This window comes from Myripristis murdjan, chromosome 18 (assembly GCF_902150065.1).
Source record: "Myripristis murdjan chromosome 18, fMyrMur1.1, whole genome shotgun sequence".
NCBI lineage: Eukaryota > Metazoa > Chordata > Actinopteri > Holocentriformes > Holocentridae > Myripristis > Myripristis murdjan.
Genome location: NC_043997.1, coordinates 12,438,296 through 12,460,331, shown reverse-complemented (window position 1 = coordinate 12,460,331; position 22,036 = coordinate 12,438,296). Strand labels below are relative to the sequence as shown.

The 22,036-nt window shown below is 42.4% G+C and overlaps 1 protein-coding gene across 1 annotated transcript; it reads right to left on the bottom strand.

Moving 5' to 3' along the window:
- Positions 1–3,459: 3,459 nt before the first annotated feature.
- Positions 3,460–20,501, bottom strand: pik3c3 (phosphatidylinositol 3-kinase, catalytic subunit type 3). Its single transcript, XM_030075626.1, has 25 exons — positions 20,069–20,501; positions 17,065–17,253; positions 15,523–15,666; positions 14,856–14,985; positions 13,303–13,389; positions 12,671–12,766; positions 12,471–12,542; positions 12,126–12,230; positions 11,589–11,681; positions 11,293–11,478; positions 10,990–11,129; positions 10,339–10,420; positions 9,799–9,866; positions 9,216–9,321; positions 9,023–9,139; positions 8,357–8,488; positions 7,917–8,045; positions 7,606–7,675; positions 7,243–7,307; positions 6,678–6,762; positions 6,460–6,534; positions 5,912–6,080; positions 5,470–5,560; positions 4,763–4,888; positions 3,460–3,758 (listed from the first exon to the last, which is right to left on the bottom strand). The coding sequence occupies exons 1-25, from the start codon at positions 20,131–20,133 to the stop codon at positions 3,744–3,746; spliced, it is 2,637 nt and encodes an 878-aa protein (XP_029931486.1). The 5' UTR covers positions 20,134–20,501; the 3' UTR covers positions 3,460–3,743.
- Positions 20,502–22,036: the final 1,535 nt, after the last annotated feature.

Here is a 22,036-nt window from a genome sequence, read left to right as displayed (position 1 = left end):
GAATGCAGCTGAACCTCAGTTTTTGACAAAGGTCATCTTATAAAAAAGGTTGTTGCTGGCCATCTGTGTCACGGATGAATTATTTAAAGTTTCTTAAACCCGTGTGCTTCATGTTACAGGGCTGCTGCCTGTGTTCCTGGGACTTGGACTGTGTTGTATGCTTGTTGTTCCACTCCTCAGCCTGTTCCTGCTGAAACAAAGACAAGCTGCACCAGCCACCGAGAATCAACCCAAGACCCCAGTATGGTTTCTTTTTTGTCACATCTTTCTTGCATGTCTTTTGCTCTCTAAATATCCAATTAAAGGGAATATATATGCTAAAGTACAATTTCTTCTCAATTAAGGTCCTCTACTCAAGTATTCTCCATTTTCTCCCTTGTTCAGGCCCCCATTGAGGACCCCGTGTCTTTGGTTCCTCTGAATTCAGTCCCTGTCGATCCCTGTGATATCCATATTGAAGTTGTTGATGACTGCGTATCCATCATGTCCACCTCTAATAGTCCTTGCAACCAGGACCAGACGTCAAGGAATCAAGACCTCAATGAGCATGTGCAGCCACAGTCTTCTCCAGAGTGACCCGAACTCAGGAGCAGTGTACTGGGACAGCGGAGGACTGGAGCTGGAGCAAGATCTGGACTCCGCCATCAGCAACTTGCATCTCACTCTTCAGTGAGGACACCTGGGACTGATGAAGTAGGTCATGCGAATGAAGCCTGCCAGTGATTATAATGCCAACTCACCCTCTCACTGCTGTACCTTGTTCTAAGGTAAGTGGGGGTCCAGAGGTCTAGGACGCACTGTGCTCTGGATCGTGTGCTGAGTTGATGGAGCAACACCTGTGACAAACTCAGTGACTCATATAATGTGGTTGGAAAAATAAACCTCATGCCCACAGCAGTTAGCCTATCATGAACTTGCACCCAATCTGACATGGGAAACTACCTGGAGGAACACATATAGTACAACCTACCTGTCTCCTACTGTTGTGCGTTAAGTTGCAAACATCAGAATCAATCAGAAAATAATTTCTTAGTAAGGATAGGGTTACATTTTAATGGTAGTTTTATTGACTGTATAGTCCAGTCTTAATGTGTTGGTAGTTCAAAAATAGTCATTATATAGGAATAAAGCCATTGGAGAGCATGGTGGCGTTGCAATTAGGCCAGCCACTGTCCTTCAGGCCCAGGAGTCAGCAAACACCTGCCACACTGAAGTGTCCTTGAGCAAGAGGATGAATCTCTATACACAGGGTACTGCACTATACTAAAGCCTGAGATCTGAGCTTCTAATGGCACTTCTGCTTTATTAGACAAAATACAAGAACAACAAAAGAATGAGGATGATATGTGGTGAAAGACATGAATCACTTGGGACGTGTCATTGTGCACCAGGTCGCTTCTGGCACATTATTCTGTGGAGGCCAAAGCAACTCATAGACAAAGTGGCTCCTGAATACAAACACTAGAGCACATTGCACTGGCCTCAATGTCAAAAATTCAGTAGAAATGTGATATGAGTCACTGTCGAGGGTCAGTGGATCGACTGGTGAGTGAGGACTTCCAATGGAGGAGAAACTGTTTATTGCTTTGGTCCAAAAGGAATTATTTTTTTTCTTTGAATGCAGATGTTCATTGATTTACACAAAGCTCTCTAAATCTGCTTGCAACTCTTCCCCTCTCTCCCTTGGTGGTACAGCCCAGCTACTCAACAGGCGACTGCAAACCATGAAAAATGGGAAGCTTCACAAGGTTGAAGAACTAAACTCTCGGCTGTAGAGTGTGTCCAGCCAGCAGCACCTTCCTCCTGCTTTTTGCATATTTCTGACTCACAGTTGCCCTGTCAGAGGTTCGCTGCCTCTTGCCCATGGCTGACACCTCATTTCTGCCTCCTGCATGAAAACACAGGAACATCTTGCATCGGCCCTCTGTTTTGCTGGTGGTGCATTTTTTCCGCAACATTAGGAAGCCTTGGGGGTTTGGAGAGGTAGAAGGGCAACAAACAATGCTGGACAGCCAAAGCCCACAGGGATTTCAGGGGTTATCCAAAGATCCTCATACAAGGCTTTTGTTATAAGCATAATGCCCACTATGTGGAGGAATTAATTTATTACACTAAAGCGCTGGTTTGTATGACTTATGAGTCATCAGCAGTTTGCATGAGCACCTGACTATTCAGCAGTCAAAAAGCTGCTCTGCAGGGGTATGGCATTCCACTGAAATCTGGTGTTTGTTATCGGTTCTGCTGTGTTTGCAGTAAATTTGCTGAAAATCTCCGCTGGGATGGATTGGTTTTTGCTTGTCCTCTGGTCGTGTGTCTGTGTTGGCATGTACTGTCATGAGGAGAGTATTGCAATGTGCTAGAACTCACTGCTTCTTGAGGTGACCGTATTAAGCTTGCTTTTTTATTTAAAATTTTTTGAACGCCTGAGTTTTAAGTAAGAATGAATTCTGCATTTGTTCTCCCATTTGAATGCAGCCTCTCATGCTGATGAGGGGAATGATGGAATATGCAGAATGTGACTAATGAGCTTAAAAAGCAATAATCAACCATCTAATTAACTGAAACCCTCACATCCCATTGCTAGAGACTGCTAGATTTAAAATCTTGAATGTGGAGTATGGTTCTCAAACCACAGCTTAGCAGTTCTTGTGCTGATTTGAGACTGGAGACAAAATTTACACCTTCACATAATTAACTTGTATTGTTTATAATGCAGTGAGGCTTTTATGAAAAATATATGCTTACCATTGTTGCGCTACAGATTTCAATAAATGTTTGGGAAAAGCCCATCAATACGGCCAGCTACTGTCCAAAAGATGTTACTAGCATTTTTGGCAAATTGGTCCTTTATTCTCACATTGACGGGATTTAATGCCTTAAAATGACACCTGTAAGACACCCATAAGACAATTGGAAGCAATCTAGTGTGAATTTAATCACTACTTTAAGGCTCTTGTGTATTCAGAAACATGCCTATGATATCTCAGAAATCTTAACACCTTAAAAATGCATTGCTATCCCAAGATTATAATTTTGATGTATGTAACAGGCAGTCAGTCCCCCACACTCTATTGCCTAAATAAAACTTTTCAGCTCTAATTAGTGGCTGTGATAAGGAAACATCTAGAGCAAGATATATACATTTCCCGAAAGATTGGTATCTTTCGGGAAATGTATATCTTATGCTTATATCACAGGAATTAGGTCAAACTCTGTGCCTTTCTCTGGCTGGCAGGAACTGCTGAGTCACTCGTTTGATGACTCACCAACTCAATTGGGGTTCAACTTGTTTCTACCCCCAGCATCGACCATATGACTGAACACAGATGGGCAGCAACGCTAAATTAATAAACATCTTGAGCGCCATAAGCCACGGCATGGCAGAACGTTTTTGGGCAAATGTGTTGAAAAACAGATTGTTTCAGGAACGCAGTGGAGCAAAAACAAAGTAGCCAGTAGTTGTATCAACATTCTTTTATTTGGCCATACATTTTCATTCATTTAATTATTAATATACACGATATATACACGAGCAAACGAAGGCATCCGAGTCCTTGTTTAGCCATCTTGCAGTAAAGGTTGGCAGTGCATTCTTGGCCTGTTTAACAGTGTCATGGGGGTTTCTTTCATTCTCTCTCACACGTGGCATCAGTAGGTACAGAGCCGTACGGCCGTGTGTTTCTACCGTTGCGGTCCTGTGTGTCCGTCATTCCAGTTCTCCTGATCTCAGCAGCAGTCTCTGCTCATCTGCGCCAGTACTACGGTGAGACAGAGATGCAACATTAGTTACTCAGATTTAAGCAGGGATACACCGATACTAGTGTCTCTATTGTTGCCAATACTGCTGCTGCCAAAATACTACAATGGAGTATCATATTGCAGATTATGCACAAGCCTAATATCCAAAACCAAATCCCTGAGTACCTTGTAATTTACTATGTACCAAACAAAAGAAAACTATTTTTTCAATATTTGGAACATACAAGTATGTCTTTCTCAAATGCTGGGAAAAAGGGATTTTATAGCAATTTTTTTGTCCAATGACCCCAAACTACTGGTCCAAATCTGTACTGAACAGTGTAGACTGCATCAGTAGATACTTAGTTTTTTACTCAGTACTGGTATCGGTGCATCCCTAGATTTAGCATTATGGAGACATAAGCCTCTAAGGAACACGCTGGCAGCAACATGCTGGTGCAACTTGCTGTTATGGCTCACACCTTTCAAACCAATACACTCAAAACTGCTGCCAAGCCATTCCATTTGCATTAACACTGACACTTTAGGAATTCAATTGATCCTTGTATCTGATTTGCAATGAGTAAAATGGGTAGAGTAGGTTTCATTTTGTACATCAACATTACAAGCAGCCAACAGTTAAGAGTGCAGCGGTCAGTCACCGTACCGTGACGACGGTCCTGAGACCACAGAACGATCATGTAAGAGAAAAGTGCTAGAGAAAAAACAAAAACATAAAAAGAACTAAGGATAAAAGTGAGTTTCTCTTTTATATACGATACTGCAGCTGTAGTGATTAAATAAGTATCTAGCAGAGCTGTTTGAACAACAAATTTGTACATGGATATTAGACTGATAGTGCAAATTTAGTACAGACCTAACAGTGCTAATAAATCTTAAAACAAGGGAAACAAACTCTGGCATGGGAACTTTTGAATTGAATTTGAATGTTTAAAGTTGTAGTTTCAAAAGAAATCAACAGGACAGATCTCCTACAGCATGCCGTGTGTTGGAAGACACTCACCTGTGCAAACTTGTGTATCTGCTCAACCACAGCAGCAAACAGAGCACCCACACTCTCATCAATCAGACTCTGCATGTAGTGGACGGCCTCCTCGTCTGACAGATCCAACCGGAACTTGTCCTGCACCTGGAGTGATGGGGACAAGACGATGAGGTAAATACAAATTTGTCATTAAAGCTGCAATGCACAAATTTGCACATTGGCAGGTCCAAAATAGCAAGAGGTCATTTTTAGTTTGACAGACTTCATCGTCAATTCCCAGAAATCGTATGATGTTATCAAACTTTGGGGTGGGGTTTTGTTGGGAACTGTTTCCAGCTGGCATTCACTCCAGGGTCCAAACTAACTTGGACAGATACAGTTTGCTGATGTTCTTCAGCAGGAAATAGTCCCCCAAAAAACTCTGAGGGCTGTGGATTATGCCTTTTGATGTTTTTTTATTTGTAAATTATTTGCAAATACAATTGGAATTCTGTCTGGACTTGAAAAGCTGTTTAGCCTTGATGGAAGGAAACTTTGAAATGATGACAATGCCAGTTTCCCTGAGAAGTCTGTCCTGTTGGGGTTGAAATGCAAATGAAGCAGCACTTAAACCGTGTAATACTAACATGATATTGAAAGCAACACAAAATTTGTTAAGGTGCAGTAACAGCTTCAGTGGACAAAGTGCCCACCCTGTGGCTATTCAGCGGTAAGGGAAACGTTACCTTCTTAACAGTCTTGTCAGGCTCCAGGGCGATGTCAGGAATATTGGCATCCACCATGAGAGAGAACAGATTCAGGATCAGGTTGGAGTATCTGAGGAGAGAGCGTAAGAGGAGATATTTAACCACTGTTTTATAGCTGAAATACTAACTTGCATACAGTGGTCAATAAAATCATAATCATCACATTTAAACAACACAGGAGGGATAATTTGGTCATAAAAGCAGATGATGTTTCTAAACAGTGATTTCTCTACTGGAGATGACTAATAAAATCACTCCTCTGGTGCAAATGCTAACCTTAATTCAAATTCAATACAAGACTTGTTTGGAAGAAGGCCTGCTGCTATAATTGTAAACACTCAGGTTGAGACAAGATGACACTCAGAGTCATTATAGCGAGCGTGTGCTTGTATGTATACTGTCATCGTGTGTGGTCTCCTACCTCCTGAGGTGCAGGAAAGCGGTGTAGCACTGCTTCCTGAACTCCTGATACTGCTCGCTCTGCATGCCTCCCATCCCCTCCACCATCTCCTTGCTCAGCTTCATGGGCGGCGGCAGGGGCTTTGGGTCGCGGCCCAGGATGTAGCCGAAGTCAACGTGGAACAGCTTCCCTGGATGAGGAGGAGAGAAAGGTCAAAGATGACTGGAGGACACAAGCTACGTACTGGCACTCTCATAAACATTCATGTTACGGACCTTAACATACAGTCTTATACTTCTGAAAAGGACCTACTAATCACCCAAAAGTGCTCCAGCAGTCACCGAAATATACCCAAAAGTACACTGAGGTACTTTAACGTCAATTTTGAGCTCTTTGGGTAGGTTTATATGATTAATAGGACCTCTTCAGAGCTAAAAAATTCCTAAAACTTTTTCTTGATTTTCTTGTCAACAAAAGACAGTGGGGTTGAATCTCAGTCCTTCTTATATTGAGTCTGCATCCTTGTGTCTTAAGCATGTGGGAGAAGTCGTCCCATCAGGCTGCCTCACCAGTCTTGGTAAGCAGTAGGTTGTCCAAGTGTCTGTCTCCTACACCCAGGATGTATGTGATGACACAGTAACCAGCTGGGGAAAAATGCAGAGAGACAGCTATCATTAGATCAGTGGGGTCAATTATTAGAGTAAGGTGTTTTAGACAGTCTCCATCAAAATGGCCACAACATGGGTCATCTGAGGTAATGCGGGACAGACTAAGCATGGGGACTCACCACAGCTCTTAACGTAGGTGTCCATCACCTCAGAGCTGATCCCATACGGTCCTTTTTCACTGGGAGCGTGCTTTCTGAAGAAGCTCTGTCAAGGCAGGTAAAGGAGATGGTTTGTTGTTTGTCAGTTTCCCAGTGCAAGGGGAAAACAGGAGTCTAAAGATGAGCAGTGTCCTCAGTATGCCAAAATGTCTGCGGCGATTCAGTGATAAATGAGTTTCCCACTGCAGTGGGAAACTCATTCAACACAGTGGAGTTTTCTGTTACAGTCTGCAGGGAGCGTTGGTTATTTTGGATTTGTGTCTATGTTAATCCCAAAGCAAGTTGAAGCACAAAACTGTTTTTGCTTGGATAATCTTTCACAATGCTCAATGCTAGTGATAAACAGAGGTGGAATATTTTTGCAGTTTGGGGAAAAATAGAGCAAATTTATTTTTATCCTTTTATTATAGCAAGAATGGTAACAATCATACTGCATTGGTCTGAATATAAAGTATGCTGTACTGGATAAAGAAACTACAACAACCATAAGGAGTATTACATAAAATAACATTGCAACACTGCTTACCTGGATGTTGCCCTCAGTAGCCAGGACTTCAGCAACAGGAACAGACTGAACAAACTGCATAAAACCTAAAAAAAAAAAAAGAGACCAGTTTCTTAACCACATCATAACAATTGTTTGGCAGTTTTTTGAGACTATCCATTACTTACTATGAACGGATTTATATTCATTTTTCAGTCAGTAACTACATGTGCACCCTTTAAAAAAGATTCTTGATATTAACAAAAATATTTACATACTCATCCTGTAAAGTATTTGTCCTACTATTTTAGGCTATTTTAGGATCAGGCAATATAACTAAAAGCAAACAATATTCATCTATGTATCTTCTATCAAACATGGAAAAGAGCTGTAACAGGTTCTCACCGTGTTTTGTGCTGGTGGCCAGCACTTTGTAAGGTGTCAACTTCAGGTCCAGGTTCTCTTTTCTCAACAGCTATACACCCAAAGGAAAAAAAAAAATTAACATCCAAGTTTTTAGTATTGTTTGTATGGCAATACAGAAGGAACTATGGTTCAAACATTTGTTAAACATTTCCCACATTTAAAAGTATTTTCCAAGCTGAAACAAATTTCAGAATAGAACACACTGAACATTTATCGTTACTTAGCTGTTAGCTTCTGATAATTTCCTACCCAACTCCCAACATAAGTTAAATCAGTCAGTATTTTCATACTTTGTCCATGAGTGAGATGATCTGGAGGATGAGCTGGTCCTGTCTCAGGTCGTCTCCATGTTTGAAGATGACTGTGTACATGGCTCCGTCCTCGGCCTTGAAGATTAGCTTGGCTGGCATCAGAGCACTCTGTCACAGACACACACACACACACACACACACACACACACACACACACACACACACACACACACACACACACACACACACACACACAGGGAAACATTCATTACTGATGAGGCAGGTAGAAAAAAGGCTGCAGTCAAAAAAACAACAACATTAAAAAAATGCCAACAGAAGAATATACAGACATCTAGGTCCCAACTACACCTCTGAAGGTGACACCATGTCCCGGAGCCTTGAATACCTGTTTGCCCCGACATCTAAGGAAGTGGTGGTAGTGGTAGTGATGAGAAAGTGATTTTGGATGAGTGCAGTACCTTGAACAGCGTGGCTGTCTCGGGGACGATGCCTTTAATTCTGACTTGAGGCTCCAGTGGCAGAGGAATTGGTTCAATCTCCGACAGGTTCACCTTCTCGTTGTCGGCCAGCAGAGCCTGCAGGCGCTCCGTCTGACACACAGGGACGGATGCTACTGTTAGCACAGCTCTGCAGGATCATGTGGGTGTGTTTGTGTATGGGATGCTACGGCTAAAACCAACCAACACTATCAATGGAATGCCATTGAATCATTGAATTTCCGAGGAGGATATTCTCTGCATTTTGTTACGCTGCACACTTTATACAAAATGGAACGAAAAACACTTTTTTAACTATTTGCACAAAATATCTCATGACAAAGCAAAAACATGTTTTAGAAATTTTTGCAAATTTATTAAAATAAACTTCAAAAATAACATTTGGCAAGTAATTAATCCTCCAAGTAAATACTCTGGAGGGCAGCTGCATATCTGTATCAGCTCCTCACATCTGGATTTTTGGATATTCTTCCATTCTAACTTAGGTTAAATAAACCGACAAGGGCACAGTGACTAAACTGTGAAAAACAAACATTATTTTGGCTAGAAAAGATTGCTCTTGGCAATTTTTTTAGTTTACCAGATCTTGGCAGGAGGGAAGTTTTTTGTGTGTACAGGTGCTTTTACCTTCTTCTTGCGATTGCCGCTCTCTCTCTGTACAGCCTTCATCAGCTGCACCAGTCTGTCCACAAAGGTCTGCTGGGCCGCCAGCAGCGACCGCATCACCCTCACACTCTTATCACCCTGGAGGAAAAAGTGGGTGTGTATGTGAGAGAGGGAAAGGGGCAAAAAAGGAGAGAAAAAGAAAAAAAATATGTACCTTGAGCAGAGCCTGGCTGAACCTCCTCATGACGTTGAGGTACATCTCGTGGGTCTTAGGATCTCTCTGCTGGGTGTCCTGGTCCTCACACTCCACGATCACATACCTGAGGAACACACACACACAAACACTTTCAATCAGAGCTGAACACTTGTGTGCTGTATTCAGTGGTGGAACTAATTAATTACATTCACTCATGTAACTGTAATTTTTGAGTATTTTTAAATGAGTAATTTTACTGTACTGCACTAAGATTTAAATCACATCTATTACAGAGCACACGTTTTGTCAGCTGTCCCTAAGCATCAGAAAGTGGACAACAACAAACTGACAAACTGTGGAACCATTCCCGGTGAATGGTTTGTCATAAAATGAGAGAGGAGAAATCTGGCCTTAGTTTGAATAATTTATTTTGTAATTCCAACCTTTCCAGCTCTGCTCGCTAAGTTTTGCGGTCCATTTTAAACAGGGTTCTTTTTACATGATTTCTTTTATTTCTACTTCGATAAAGTACCAGCTGTGTGACCGTACTTCCGCTTGACTAGGACATTCTAGTAGTGTTTCCGCTGCTGTTTGCGCTCACCAGTACAAGTAGTTGGCAAGTGTAGAATTCTTGCAAGCACGGGAGATGAGGAAGGTGCACAGGTCCTGCTATAAAAAGACAACGTAAACACAACGTTACACACATTTCACATGTAGACACACAGGCATCCAGCGTCTGGCTGTGTTAACTCTGTTACAACAAAGACAACTGCATATGTAAAATTTGACACAGTTGACATCATAACAGGCTAATAAAAATAGATATTCATATCTGACTGACCAATTGTCAAAGAATTTAGGGTTTCAGTGTGTTTCTAATGCTTAGCACTTGCCTGTGTCTTATTCAGGAATAAAAACAGATGTGAGACTACCAGCACTATTGACTTGCTGTCTGATCTTATCAACTGATATTCATCTGTATGGTATGTTGGGTTTTGTTGAGCGGTTTTATGGTGGTTAATATTGCAAGCCTTGTCTGCTAACATTTCCCCTGTGGTTGTGAAACGGAGGTGAATTCAGTTCTTGAGGTCGGTGTTTTGTTTTGTTTTGTTTTTTTGCATCGACTATCTATCTATCTTACCTCCAGATTCTCGCTGTCGGCTCCTTCCTTGCCTTTTTGTGGCGCAGAGGAGGGCACTGATGGGCCAGCCAGAATCTGGGAACTACACAAACACAAACAACAGAGAAGTAAGAAACAAACAGGAAGCATTTGAGCAACATGGCAGCTCAAAGGATACGTGGAATTCGACTCAAATTGACAAGAATGGTGAGCTCACAAGACAGAAGTCAGCATGGCTCAGTCTTATTTTAGATTAAATGTACAGAGATGCAGTGCTCTCTCCATCAACCCAGCAGCCCAACGTCCTGGCCAGAGCTGTAGATCTACAGCGAGTTAAGCCAGTAAAATCAAACCCCACAAGGTTACAATGCCCCTTAAAAAAGCTGTTAAATAAGCTAATTCACTTCCAGCCTGTGAGGATTTTGGCAAACGCTGCTTATAGAAAAATTGTGATCCGAGAAGTAAAAATTACTTGAGGCACAACAAACATTCCAGTCCGAGTGTTGTCACAGTTTCTTAAGATAGAAGTTTTGGACTATTAGTGAGGGAAAATAACATTTTTCATCCACTGGACACAGTGGCCAAAGTGTACCAGCCAAAATTATTTTTAGAACAGAGAAAGAACTGTGGTTGTCAGAATAGCTGCTTGTTATTTCCCGTCCAAGTTCTGACCTGTCCAGGTCCCCCAGCGCGGAGCTCTCTCCAAGGCCCTGGCTGTCTCTCTTGCTGCCTGGCTCCAGTCCTCCCTGGATGTCGCTGAAGTTCTCGTACTTCAGGGCCTGGACCAGCTGCAGAAGGTACATCAGCAGGTCCTGCACAGGAGAGAGTGAGATAAAGAATTATGGTGATGGAAGAAGAAGAGTTTATTGTTACAAATCACAAAAAAAAAACAAACGTTCTGGCCTTGTTTCCCCAAAAAGGTTGAGATACAATGATTGCAGGCTCAACCTTACCACTTGACTGTCCTGCACCTACCTCATCATCTGCCTGCTGCAGGCGGGCCACAGCATAGCGTCTGACCGTGGGGTTGGTGAACTGTGAGGACAGCAGCTCCAGAGAGTCCTCCACATCCATGGGCCTCCACTTCCCCAGCAGCTCCAGGGCCTGCTTGGCCTCCTGGGGCAGAGCCCAGTTCACACACTTCAGGAACTTGGTCAGCGCCTGGAGACAGACGAGGGGAAACACACAACATGTACAGGGGGAGAATCTGTGAGGTCTCGAGAGAAAACTGGTAACTCGAGTGATTAACATGATGACACCAGCATGCCAACCTTCTCCTGTGTGGTGAGGTAGTATCTGAACTTCCACACCAGGTCCTGTTCTTCAGACGTCAGCAGCTTGGTTGGAGGATAACTCACAATGATCTGTATGTGTACAAACACACACACACACACACACACACACACACACACACACACACACACACACACACACACACACACACACACACACACACACACACACACACACACACACACACACACACACACACACACACCAATCAATTTTAGTGCCTACATTTACTCAAACACTGACAAACCGGTATGACAAAATCAGTTTAACATTCAGCTGTAAAGAGAGAGGTATAGAGGGTGGCATGAGAATTAATTTGATTCATGTGTAATATGATAAACTGCAATATGATTATATAACTACTGTCGATTTAAGTTTCATTAATTAAAAAAGTTGAGCTGTGCTGAACTCCTTGCAGCTGGCCTGAAATCACTGCAAATCACAGCCTGTCATGTCTCACTGTTTAATTCAGTGACGTGGACTCTGAACAGAAACCTGGAACACAAGTTACTGACATTGAGCTGGTCGCGTGTGGCGGCGTTGGGCTTCAGGTCGTGGTCTGACGGCCCGCTGCGGAGGCTACGGGCCAATTTGTGATGCTTGCTCTCCACTAGATTCTCCTGTAGTGAGACCACAAAAACAATCTTAGTACTGCAAACTGGTATATTGAAAGTGAATGTGCAAAACCATGGGTGCAGTTACACATTTACCAGTAAATGTGTACATTTAATAGACAAATAAGGAATTCACATATTGTTAAATTAACTCTTTTGCGTATTACCAGTGATATCAAAGCCATCACATCTTTTCCACAGTATAAAAGTGTGTGTATATGTGTGTGTGTGTGTGTGTGTCCTCACCATGCACATCTGTGGGTCAGGGACTTTGACGATGTCACAGCTGGTGAGAACGGGTGACGCATCATCTCCGTCCTGGACAGGGAGCGGTTTGAAACAACACATTAAATCAGATGTCACCATATCCACTGTCATTCATGAAACAAGGTGCATATTTCATGTGAACACAGAGCTAGTTTACATGCTCATGAATGTGGAAATACCTTTTCATAATAGACAATACTGTACTCTTTCTCGTTTGTTTTGACACGGGGAAACTCCACCATGAGGTACATGAAGTTGGAGCTACGCTTCTCGCTCTGTGGAAACACATGAATCAGTGGAAGAGGTTTTTATTGACATCACATGAAAACTTCATCATAATGAAGACTTTAAAAATGCTCAAATATGCAGATGACATTCATTTATTCAGTAAAATGGCCCAAAAAATCTCTCATTGTCCTTGAAAAATTCCTACTCAATATGTAATTGCATGCTGGGCAGATCTGCAAACTAGTCTAGCCAAAACAAATCTCCATTTTCCATGTTTATAATCACTTGTATAAAGCTGATGTGTTTAATAACTGCCTCAACTCAATACACACTGTGTCACACTGTCACACTTACTGTGTACTCTTGTTTCAGGTCCTTTATAAAATGATCACTAAACTCATCATTACTCATCATTAAACCAGACAATGATACCTGACTTGTCTGATAATAACAATAACAATCCATATTTCAGCCTGGTCATTTTTTCAGCATTTTGAAAGCAGTTATGGGGCCAAGGAAGATCAGAGATTATAGATTATAGATTTAGAGGTGCTGCAAACAGACTCCAGCTGAAGGAGCTCACCTCGTTGATCATCTCAATCTCTCTGAAGGTCAGACGGTCCAGCCAGTCTACCTTCACCATGTGGCCCTGCCGATGGGCCTTCGTCAGCTGGATGGAGAGGACGGAGAGGAAGACAGGAGGGGAAAGAGACAGAGAGGCAAGAAAAGTGGAGGGAAGGATATACAGAACAAAACGTATAAAAAAGGCTCAATGACATTAAAAAAGTCACATTTTGCGGCGCTGTTGCAGCAAGTTTGGTAACAACAAGGCAGCTGATGTGCAAACTGCTTGACCGATCATGCACAACTTGAGCGCTGGAAGCCAATTCAGCGACACCAGTCACACACTCTGCAGCCAAACCACTCATGTCAATGTGGGTGTCAGGCATGTAAGCACAGACCTGGCCTTGACAAAGAGGCTCACAACAGAGCAGGTTAGAATTAGTATTCCGCTCTTTAACAAACTATATGAACCACAAGCAGCCGGGACATTGACTGTACTTGCAATTAATCAAAATGAAGTTATCAGTCAGTCTATTTTAGGAATGCAGTCTATTTTAGGAATGCAATCATTAACAACAAGATCTAGTCCTAAGGGCACATCAAGCAATGTTAAAATGAAACGCACTCCCTGACACTTCCCTGAATATTCCAAGGAGCTGCAACTAGTTGGCTAATACTATATCTTCATCTACTGACATTATATCCTTGTGTCCTCACAGACATACAGTCCATGCATTCACACTCTGTATGAAATACAGTCACAGCAACAGCAGGAAACTTAAAATCCAATGTGTGTGATGCTTTCAAGAGCACAGACATACACCTGGACAGAGAGGTGGAGTGTTCACATCAGACCAGTGTCAAATGTATTTGCAAATGCCATCAGTGGTTTGTTTAATCCTGTTTACATGCCAGATAGATGGGCTCTTACACGTACCCCAATGGAATTGGTGCAGGAGGTTTCACATGGAAAGTATTTAAAAGTTAACTTACACTTCTGTGACTGAAAACTTACATGACAAAATCTGAACTGTCCTGATGTGGTGGCCCCCACCCATCTGGTGTGTCATACAAAACACCAAGAGTTATTTCCAAATACTATTTGACCAAGGTCTGGTTCACATACACACAATACATACGCACACACACACACGCACACACATACGCGCGCACACACACACACACACACACACACACACGCACACAGACATTCTGCATTCCCATCGCCCACTCCTCCTCTTGTACTCACATCACTGAGTACCTCCAGGTCAGGGCCCTGGAACAGACGATGGTTTAGACAGGGCTTTGTACAGGAGGATTCCTCTCCCTCTGTCTGTCTGTCTCTCTCGCTCTCTCTCTCTCTCACGTACACACTCTCTCTGCATGTATGTGTGTCTCTACCACACAATCACACATTATCGCTCTACATCATACTTGCTTATCCTCCATTCTTCTCTCTTTCCTCTAACTTCTCTCTCACTCGCTCCCTGTCACACACTTACTCAAAACTCAGACTTTCTATCCCCAACAGACACACTCCCTCTGACACACACACACACACGGCACACACACCTTGGCGAGCCTGCCCATCTGGTCCTCTGCCAGGCTGCTGCTGGTGCGTCCCGGTGTTGTGGTGGGCTCCCCTCCGTCCCCCTCCACCCCCGGCCACACCTTCAGGTCATGCATCCCTTGCCGGAACATGCTGGAGGGGCAGAGGATGGAGATGAACTTTGACGAGGTTTTCACTCACAATGACATCATTTTGGGTTCTTGTTAACCTAACCCTAACCCTAGCCCAGGTGGCTCACCAGGCACAGCACGTACCACGTAATACCAAGGCTAAGCTGCAGCAGCCTGGGTTTGAATCCAACCCAGACCTTTTGCTGCATGTCGTGCTCTCTCTCTGCTCTGTCTTTCCTGTCTCTCTATCCACTCTGACAGTAAAATAAAGCAGAAATGTCCAAAAATAATCTTTAAAAAAAAAAAAACTGGCCTATCTGATAGCATTATATTACAGATAGGCTAATATTACTTTTGCACATTGGTGTCTCCTATAAAATTTCAAACATTATAATTTTGAACTTTTTTAAAATTCTAAACACACAGGGTGTGTATCTTGTTGACCGCCACTGAGATGAGAACAAAGGCCCAAGATTTTTTAACCTGGTAGAAAAAATGCACTATTCTATGTTACTCTATCAGGAACAAACTGCAAGCTTGACTATTAGACCAGACTCACCCATATTTGCCAAAGAGGGTGACAGTGGTTCCCCCCACAGGGACGGCTCTGCCCGGCCCGTAGACGTCCCACACTGTGAGGGCCACCTGGGCGCTCTGGGGAAGGTCTGGGTACTTGACTGGCAGCCGCAGCCACTCATTCCAGCTACACAGAAGAGGAGGAGTGGTAAAGGGAAGGTAGGAGATAGAGAGGGAGGAGGGTGAGACAATATTATTGAGGGTCTTTGCAACCAAAACGTTTGCCACTTTTTAGTCACAACAAAAGGATCAGTTTTTATGGAGGAGTCTTTTCCCTGATCATGTCTAAAGAGGAGAAAAAGAGGACAAGCTGAGAAGAGGAGGGTTGAGGGTTGAGGAAACAGAATTGCTGGTAGTGACAACATGCATGAAAATACAAAGGATGTTTTGGGGAAACAGCATCAGCCAAAAAGTGCACTCAACAGAGTACAGATCTCTGCAAGATGTGTGTGGTGGAATGGGGATAGCTAACAGGAACTGCAGGGCAGAGTATGTGTCCAGTGTGTATACTGTATATAGGAGTAGTGGAATGAAGGGGAGACAACACGCAGAGTCCCATGACTGCAGGGATTAAAGAACCCGAAGGAGAAGCTTTTCATACCAAATAAAGCAGCTGTGGACAACAGATGCCGTCAGAATCAATCATATGATTTATACATCAGAGCAGACCACGTCAACCACATTACACTTTTTATTTTTTATGTCGATTTAAATGCATCTGTTGGCTACGGAGTGTTTGATTAAATCTCCTCTGTTATTTCTGTGTTTTGACTGAAAGAATTTAGTTTGCACTCCTTGATAAAACAGAAACAGATGTGGTTCTTTCATCAGCGCCACCTATGACTGAAATTACATTACCCAGTGTATATATCTACGGCTTTTATTGTGAAGAAACCTTTACTAGTGGAACGGGATTGACTCAGTGGTATACAGAGTGAGAGAAAGAGAGAGAGAGAGAGAGAGACAGCACAGTGGTGGTCAAGCAAGCTAAACAGTGAATGAAGAGAGAGAGCGGAAGTATACCAAATATGTTTCAAAAGTTTCGCAACACTACAACCACAAGAGCTTCTTTATCATACACTCATAACTGTACACCAAAAGTATTAGGCTGACAGACCCAGTAGTTTGCATGATTAGCCGTGGACAGACAGACACACATGACTAAACATATGATCTCCCCCAGGCTGCCACAAGTCTCTGGAACAGGATTAAGACCTTCACCAAAAAATGAAACTCTCCACTGAAACCCAAAGTGATGAAATCCCTTTAGGTTTGGCGGATTTTTACGACACAATGGTGACCCAGCAGGCTTTTTTTCAATGATTGGGAAATACTTTTGACCTTTACATGAAAACTCAAAATAAAATAAATAAATAAAGACTGTTAAAGACTGTTTTTCTATAGCAATGGTCAGCAAGAAAGGCCATCTAATTGGCTGATATTCAGTATTTAACAAAAGATATATCCATCTAACCCTTATTATAATGTAGCAACAACACACAGAAAGCGGTAGTTTGGGACTCACTTCCAGCGTGTGCTGAATGCCTTGTAGGAGGTGCGAACAGGCAGGGCGAGGGGCTTTCCCTCAGCAAACACCTGACAGGTAACGTAGAGGTCGGAGCAGTTCTCCTGGTAGAGCCCAGAGAAACGCAGCATGGGGTCCTGAAGCAGCGCCTTGTAGCTCTTCTGCTCTCGTTTACCCTCCAGACTGCCTCTGAAGGGGGGAGCAGACAGGAGGAAGTGAGGAGTGCTTTATCAAAGAAGATGTGGAGCTGTTAACAATTTCTTAAACTTCACTGCAGGTGTACTTAAAGGAATATTCCAATGTTTTGGGCAAAATACCCTTTTTCAGACTTACCAAGACCAAGACAAGATGTTCAATAGCATTTTTCCCTCTGTGCCTCCAGTGGTTTGGCTCCGATGGATAGCATTTTGTTTTAGCTTAGCATAAAGACTTGAAGTCTATAGAAGTCATTAGCCTGGCTCCATCAAAGTGAAAAAAGAAACCTTACAGCAACTCCAAAGCTGTCTTATTTACGCAGTGTATCATGTGTATTTTTTAGGGAAAGTTAGATGGTGAAAGTTTAACCACTGAACACATTTATCCTTCTGTCTATCACAGTGATCCACACACCACTGAAGGTATAGGAAGATCCTGCACAAATTACCTTCTCCTAAAACAACTTTTTTGTTTTTTAAATTCCAAGACATGTGCTTCAAATCCACATGATACACTGTGTAAATAAGACAGCTGCTGTAAGTTTTTTTTTTTTTTTTTCTTCAAATTTTGACAGAGCAAGTCTTTATGCTAAGCTAACACAAAGGTATCTGTAGGAACCGAACCACTGGACATCCAGAGGTGAAAATGGTATCATCTATAACATCTTATCTCAGTCTGGGTAAGTCAGAGAAAGGATATTTTTCCCCGAAACACTGGGGTATTCCTTTAACGTGATTCATCATACAACAACCATTTTATACTCCGTGGATCTGGAGAAACGAACATCCAATTCTATTGTACATGTTGTGTTTCAATTGGCTTAGTCTTCTGTGACGCCCTCTTGGTCAAAAGTCAGTCTCTATCCTTGAGGTTGCACAGAGCACAGCGGCTCTGATCCAAACCAATGCTAAACAAAAGAAACCACGTCACCCCATTTTTTGCTTTGCCAGTCAGCCAAAAAGATCTAAATGGTCAGATTCTTTCATGGACACTTCCAGGTGTGGTCTCAATCCTCATGCCTCAAATGGATTTTTATGGTGTTACTTTTGTTTTGTACTGTGAATGGATTGTCTATTGTAGCTGTCTAGTCAGTGGCCACTTTATCAGGTCCACCTGTACAATCTAATGCAATTCAATGCAACTCTTCTGCCATAAAGGCCACCTTTTAACAAAGTTTATAATGTTCAGTTTTTGTTGACAGTGTGGAGAATGTGTAAATTTAATTATATGTTTATTACTGAGGTTGTAGTTTGCAGATGTCTTGCACTGGACTACATTATATTGAGAAGTGTTTCTACTTCCAAACATAGAAGTGAATGAACACCTCTATTACTGTGACAAAAAGAAAACCTGAGCATTATAGGCAGCAGAAAAGGAAACTTTATGGCAGATCTGCTGTAGTGGTTGTATTAGCTTGTACAGGTGGACCTAATAAAGTGACCACTGAGTATCTAGTTTTGTCGTCTGCATGCACTGTGGCAATAATACTGTCTTTTCTTGATATCGGCCAATATACACTACTCACAAAAAGTTAGGGATATTTGGCTTTTGGGTGAAATTTATGTAAAATGTAAAATGTTCACGCTACAGTGATATTATATCATGAAAGTAGGGCATTTAAGTAGAAGCATGCACTGGTGATTTCCTCATCTCAAACAATTTCTTGAAACAAAAGCCAACAACAGTGGTGGATATACCACAACAAAAAATGTCAGTGTCAATAACTTGTCATGTGCCCTTGAGCATCAATTACAGCTTGACAATGACGTCTCGTGCTGTTCACAAGTCGACTTATTGTCTGCTGAGGCATGGCATCCCACTCTTCTTGAAGGGTGGCCCTCAGGACATTGAGGTTCTGGGGTGCAGAGCTCCGAGCCTCTACACGGCGACTCAGCTGATCCCATAGGTTTTCTATGGGATGCAGGTCTGAGAAAGTGTAGGCCACTCCATTTGAGGTACCCCAGTCTCCAGCAGCCGTTCCCTAATGATACGACCTCGATGAGCTGGAGCATCAAACACCTGATGTGAATTTTGCTGTTAAACTCCTTGTTAGAGAACAGCAACTTGTGCAAAAAGTACTGAAACATTGAACAGTTGGACATGTGCATTCAAAAGTTTACAGAAGGTCACATTAAGTTCACCTGTAAAGGTTATAATGCATTTTAGGTTCATCCTGAAATTTCACCCGAAAGCCGAATATCCCTAACTTTTTGTGAGTAGTGTATATGCAAATATCGAAATACTGCCATGAAGCAATATCCTCTGATAATATTGGCCAATTAACAGATCAGTCACTCTAATATTTAGCTTTACTGGTGTTCTTCTATTCCTTATGCAGCACAAGTGCTGTATAAACACAAACAAAGCTTATTATTATAAGCATTATCAGGCCTACTATTTTTAATTTAGACTTTATGAGGGTTGCAGACATTTGCTGTGACTCAGATGACAAACAGGCCACAAGGATGGTTAACAGCCTGTCAGCCAGGCGATACAATAACAGCCGGTAAGTAGACTCATGAGCTGCACACATGATGTCAACAACGGGACGGCTGTGCTCTCAAATTAAAGTCCTCACCGGGCATGTTATGAGGCTGAGTCATGTTGAACACGGAAGAAAAAAAAAAAAACAGAAAACAACTAAAGAAGCGTCTACAGACGGTTAAAACTTAAAAATAAAAGAAAGCAAACAGCTGGTAAGGATGAAAGTGGAGGTGCCCCGCCGCAGCTCGCGAGCATCCTGTCAAGTCACAAGATTAGTTCAACCGACCGAGCAGCACAAAAACACAACAATTCATTGAAAACTTACATCTTGAGTTGGACGTTAATGTCCAAGTCACAACTGTAGACATAGTTAAATTTGTCGGTGTCCATCTTCCGACGGCAAAAAAACAACAAATTCTAGGTAAAACCCGACGAGTTAAACATGAAATCCCCGACGGTTACTCGAGACTTTGTGAGCGGTTGGGGTTTGCGACAAGGCCTCGGATCAGTGCACAAACACTCCCCGGCGCCCAGATTAAACTCTCCCCACACCGATACACGCGTTATTATCCTGTAAACACGTTAAAAAAAACAACACTGTTGACGTTTATTGTTCACGGTAACGACATTATTATATTTGCGGCTGTGCTGACACCGGGCATGATTTGATGGTTTTGATAGCTGCACAACAAACACAGCAGCCAAAAATCTACAGCCAGGAGAAAAAAGTCGATTACCGATCCGCTGAGGCGCAAAAGCTAACCCTGTCCATCATGGTATCGTGGGTCTGCTCGTCGTGTCTGAACGGGCAAAGGAGGAAGCGAATAAGAGGCGTAGTTTCCAGCATAACAGTTAAAGTGAAAATGCACTTTAAAGGAGTAGTCCACCACAAAATCGCTGAATTTTCATTTTTGGGGTGAACTAGTCCTTTTTTATTCCTCTTTGTGAAAATGAGACTAATTGTTGCATTTCATAATTGTGTTTTCTTCTGCTTAATATTTTTTTTAAATATAATTTATAACCTGCTGTATTTTTAACATGATAAGAGCGGCTGTTCTTTATATGTTTTATATTCATATCGGAGATTGGTGCTCAATTTTTGGTTTAAACCACACACACACACACACACACACACACACACACACACACACACACACACACACACACACACAGATAGATAGATAGAGCCTACTGTACTTTCCTTGTACAATGATGCACTTATTTTCATATGTTAAATAAAAACAAAACAAAAAAATATATTCTAAACTGTTGGTAATGATAATGAGCTGCTTTGCTTTTCTTGTGTAATGTTGTTTCTATTTTATTTGTGTGTGCATGTGTGTGTGTTTTGATTGTGAAGTATCATGCACCTTTGAAAAATATTGATCCAATGAAGCAAAATTATCCTAATGGGACTGAGAGTGACATTAATTCTGACTGATCAGAGACTGAGGGTGCCAAGCATGATGGCTGGACGATGACAGCACCTTGAACTCTCAGACCGAAAGCTTCCCGAAATTAAACCCACTTGTCGCCAATGAACTGCACGTCCGTGAAGGGCGGTGGGCGTGCGACAGGAAAAATCCTCATCTTTTGTTTTAAAGAGCGCCTCCCCAGTCATCAGCTCATCAAAACTGGTGTGTGAACTTGTCATCAGGGCACTTGTATGGGACCCATAGGCTCTGAGGGCGTGTGTGTGTGTCGCCGCCCTCGATGAACGTATGGAAGAACATCTGCCATTAAGGCCTCCTGAGTCTTCTAGACGAGAATCCAAATAAAAATCAATAACTGCAACAAAAGTGGTTGGAGGAAGTAGATGAAAAAGCAGCCTGACTTCCTATTTGAGGCTGACAAATCATCCCTGAGATCAGTTTTTTTTTTTTAAGCATGTTCTGGTAGATATTTGTTGCTACTTATACAGCTTATGGCAACAGCCCTTGCATTGCAACAAGTCACAGTAGAAGCGGTGTGAAGCTGCAGCGAGGCAACTGTGAGTCATACAAACACGGAGTGAATGCGGTAGCACCCCTGGCTGATGTCGGGAACTATCAACACTCCCCGACTACTGTGGAGGTACACAAGAACAAGCACGTAAAACATGGCGTTGTGAGGCCCCGGGGCCTCCTCCGAGAGGCCTGAGTGGGTTTTTCCTATGATCTCGCACCTCAGACTTCAGATAGTGAATGAATGGAAGGAGATGAGCTCATGTTTCGTTCTGGCCCAGGGAGTGTTACGGCGCTGGCCGCACAAATCAAAAGCAAATTTTTTGACACTTTGCTTTCTTCTGCGCTGA

Bases quoted from the DNA above. Each gene is read 5' to 3' on its own strand.
- pik3c3 (XM_030075626.1), bottom strand. From the start codon at position 20,133: ATGGACACCGACAAATTTAACTATGTCTACAGTTGTGACTTGGACATT. The intron at 13,390-14,855 runs GTGTGTGTGCCG...CTCTCCATCCAG, and splicing joins AGATGGGCAGGCTCGCCAAG to CTGACGAAGGCCCATCGGCA. The intron at 7,676-7,916 runs GTATGAAAATAC...TTGGGTGTATAG, and splicing joins TCATCTCACTCATGGACAAA to CTGTTGAGAAAAGAGAACCT.